This window comes from Sinocyclocheilus grahami, unplaced genomic scaffold (genome assembly GCF_001515645.1).
Source record: "Sinocyclocheilus grahami isolate Dianchi unplaced genomic scaffold, SAMN03320097.WGS_v1.1 scaffold40.1, whole genome shotgun sequence".
NCBI classification, from domain to species: Eukaryota; Metazoa; Chordata; class Actinopteri; order Cypriniformes; family Cyprinidae; genus Sinocyclocheilus; species Sinocyclocheilus grahami.
In genome coordinates this window covers 338,762-342,520 of record NW_015505219.1, presented here as the reverse complement: position 1 = coordinate 342,520, position 3,759 = coordinate 338,762, and the positions used below count along the sequence as shown (strand labels likewise).

The window sequence follows — 3,759 nt, the reverse complement described above, 5'->3', positions numbered from 1 at the left end:
AAAGGGCTGGCAGAACCCCCCCCCCCCCCCTTCCGGAAGGCGCGTCCTCATGCCACACAACATCCAACGGAGAGGGGGGTTGGGAGCCCTGCCGTCCCGTGTCTGTCCTGAGGGACCTCCAGAGCTCCCAACCCCCCTCCCCGTTGGATGTTGTGTGACGCGAGGACGCGAGGGGCCATGGCGGAGCAGTCAGACTAGGAGGCCATGGCGGAGCAGGCAGACTAGGAGGCCATGGCGGAGAAGGCAGTTCAGGAGGCCATGGCGGAGCAGGCAGTTCAGGAGGCCATGGCGGAGCAGGCAGTTCAGGAGGCCATGGCGGAGCAGACAGACCAGGAGGCCATGGCGGAGCAGACAGACCAGGAGGCCATGGCAGAGCAGACAGCTCAGGAGGCCATGGCAGAGCAGACAGCTCAGGAGGCCATGGCAGAACACCTTTTCTGGGCTAAACTCGGGGACTGGAGCCTTCTCTGGGCTAAACTCTGGGACTGGAGTCCTCTCTGGGCTAAACTTGGGGAAAGGAGCCCTCACTGGGCTAAACCCGGGGACTTGAGCCCTCTCTGGGCTAAACTCGGGGACTGGAGCCTTCTCTGGGCTAAACTCTGGGACTGGAGTCCTCTCTGGGCTAAACTTGGGGAAAGGAGCCCTCACTGGGCTAAACCCGGGGACTTGAGCCCTCTCTGGGCTAAACTCGGGGACAGGAGCCCTCTGTGGGCTAAACTCGGGGACAGGAGCCCTCTGTGGGCTAAACTCGGGGACAGGAGCCCTCTGTGGGCTAAACTCGGTGGCTGGAACCCACACTGGAGCAGGCTCTGGGGCTCTGGGGCTGGAGCAGACACTGGAGCGAGCTCTGGGGGCGCACTCGGCCCATCCATTTATCCTCTTCCGATTACGAGTGAATTGGGCGGCCAGCAGGCTTGTCGTTGCGGCGGCCAGTGGGCTTGGGTCAACGGTGGCCTGCAGGCTTGAGAGAGCCGCGACCGGCAAGCGTGAGGCGATCTCCATTATCGTGGGGGAAAAAACAGGAAAAACTAAAAGACTTTTCAAAAACGAAAAACAAACACGGGGAGAAGGGGCACCGCTTACGGTCTTGGTCCGGTATTCTGTCAACGCCTACTGTGACGGAGACAAGGAGACGAAGGAGTGTGGAGACGAAGGGCATTACCATCAAACAGTGTTTATTAATCCAAACATCGAATTTAGAAGCAGGAACTCACACATAGGTTGAGGGGTTGACGTACACATAAACAACACATGGAGCACATGGGGGAAGAAAACACACACAGACACGGAACAGAGTCTGACACTTACAGAGTAAGATTATTTATTATAAACATATAACTGAAAAAGTGTGTTGGATTTGCATGGTTTAATCCTGCACATGAAACATTTAAATAACACAGACATACTTTTTCACATAAATTCAACATCATCGAATTGAGTTATTTGGAAGTGACCAGATTAATTAGGCTAATCTCCAAGTGATTTAGTATGATTCCCTGACAGGATTTAATTAATTAAATTTTTTCAGCTTAATCAGTATTTTCTGTAGACATAAGCCAAAATGTTACTAAATGCAAGTCAGTTTAATAATTTGGCCTTTTACAAATTTTCTTCACCTTAAAAAATAATTAGCTATAATAATTAAATTTTCACTTCAGATAAAACAAAACATTTTGTTAGTCAATGTTTAATTTAGTTTACTTTATAAAAATAAAGACAACTTCAAATGCGTAATATTTATGTTATTTGCTATCTTAGAAACTTAACGTTCAAGAAATGTTATTTTCTTTTAGACAAACTAAACGAAACAGATTTAAAACCGGAAACCATAATTTTCAATATGAAATTGCTCTTGAAATTTCACTTTTTGTGTTTCATTTTTTATTTTTTTTAATCTAAGGAGCAAACACTGACTGATGCACTCACAATATTTTAATATCTAATTAGGAGGAGATGGGAAAGAAGAAAGAAAAGAAGAAGAAGAAGAAGAAGGATTCCGAATCCGACTATCCTAATTCCTGGCTGGTTCCCACCATCGCTAAAACCTTCAAAGGTGTGCTTTTAGAGACGGCCCTCTACAAACTGATACAAGATATTCTGGCATTTGCAAGCCCACAGTTTCTCAAGTAAGTGGCCTTCTGCGTTCATTTCATTTCCAAATTTCTTCTTGTACCACAAGAGGTTTTTGTAGCTGGTGGTTCTCATGGTATATGGTCTGCAAAAAGACCTCAGTTATTACCCTATTTGTTCTTTACGTGCCGTTTCTGAATCTGCTGGACTGCTTACCAATGTGAGATGTGGTTTGTCACAGGTTAATGATCTCCTTCACTCAGGACAAAACGAGTCACGCATGGACTGGTTACCTGTATGCCGTGCTGCTTTTGGTGGTGGCTTTTTTACAGTCAGTTATTCTACAACAGTATTACAACCGATGTTTAATCCTGGGTATTAAAGTACGCGTAGCTCTCATGGCTGCCGTTTATAAGAAGGTACATCTGCTGTAATGTTAACATTTATTATGGTATATATCATAGCCAGTGGATGATGTTGTGAAGATTCATTATCACTGGTTCCTCTCAGGCATTAGTCGTGTCTAACGACTCTAGGAAAGAGTCGACCGCTGGAGAGATAGTCAACCTGATATCAGCGGACGCCCAACGATTTAACAAAGTCACCAACGTCCTCCATTTGCTGTGGTCATATCCGCTGCAGATCGCTCTGGCCATCGCCTTCCTCTGGATTGAGCTGGGTCCCTCTGTCCTGGCCGGTCTGTTGGTCATGGTGCTGATGGTGCCCATCAATGGCTGGCTGGCCACCAAATCCAGGGGCTTCCAGGTGACTGGGTTTGCTTCGTATCTGGTTACGAAAGAAATATATAACACTGCATCAATATCCACTAAGGGCAACATGTTTCTTTTCAGGTGGAAAACATGAAATTTAAAGACACGCGCATGAAAATTGTGAATGATATATTGAATGGAATAAAAGTAAGTGGTTGAAAAATTTACAAAAGCTGTCACTGAGGCGGTACCCTTTCAAAAGGTTCACATTTGTATCTTATTTACCCCTCAAGGGTGCATTTTAGGTACATATTAGTACCTTCATGGTACATATTAGCAGAGCTGGGTAGTAACTGATTACATGTGATCTGGATTGCGTAAACATATAAAAAAAATAAAGTACTTGTAAATAGATAAAACTACATTTTAAAATACTCACAATCAGACTACACTTTTTCATTTATTACATATTATTTAATTAACTTATTCTCTGGGGCGTTTTTGGTATTTTCGCCTAAATTTTTCATACTCAAATTCAAATGTTTGCCCTACACAAATACAATGTGCGCTGGATTCCATTACCTGGGCAGAACACGAATATCTCACCGATGGAAGCACACAGAAACCTGAAAATGGTCTTGTTTGAAAGAAGAGATCCAAATCTAAAAGATAATATAGAGTTTATAGATATGTGTGGCTGTTTGCGGCTAACTGAAGCAGTGCTACGAGTAGAAATGTTACACAATAAAAAATTCAGTTTTTTTTTTTCCCATCGCGATTCAATTGAAGATAATTCGATCTATGATTGTCACACAATAAAACAATCTACATTGTGAAATTTCTGAGAATGAGAGCTTTCTTGTGATATATGACTTGACTTTATTGTAAAAAATATATCAAATACACATTCTTCGTAAAAAAAAAAAAAGTTCGCAATGGCTAGGCGGAAAATCGTGTGTGGGACGAATACATTTCTAAG

General features: G+C 43.9%; 1 protein-coding gene across 1 annotated transcript in view; it reads left to right on the top strand.

The window, feature by feature from the left end:
- Positions 1-3,759, top strand: part of LOC107582114 (canalicular multispecific organic anion transporter 1-like) — a 58,479-nt gene that overhangs the window by 14,206 nt on the left and 40,514 nt on the right. Inside the window, exons 8-11 of the mRNA XM_016267852.1 lie at positions 1,948-2,126; positions 2,312-2,489; positions 2,581-2,835; positions 2,922-2,987. Coding sequence (XP_016123338.1) covers positions 1,948-2,126; positions 2,312-2,489; positions 2,581-2,835; positions 2,922-2,987 — 678 coding nt within the window. The remainder of the gene's footprint in view (positions 1-1,947; positions 2,127-2,311; positions 2,490-2,580; positions 2,836-2,921; positions 2,988-3,759) is intronic.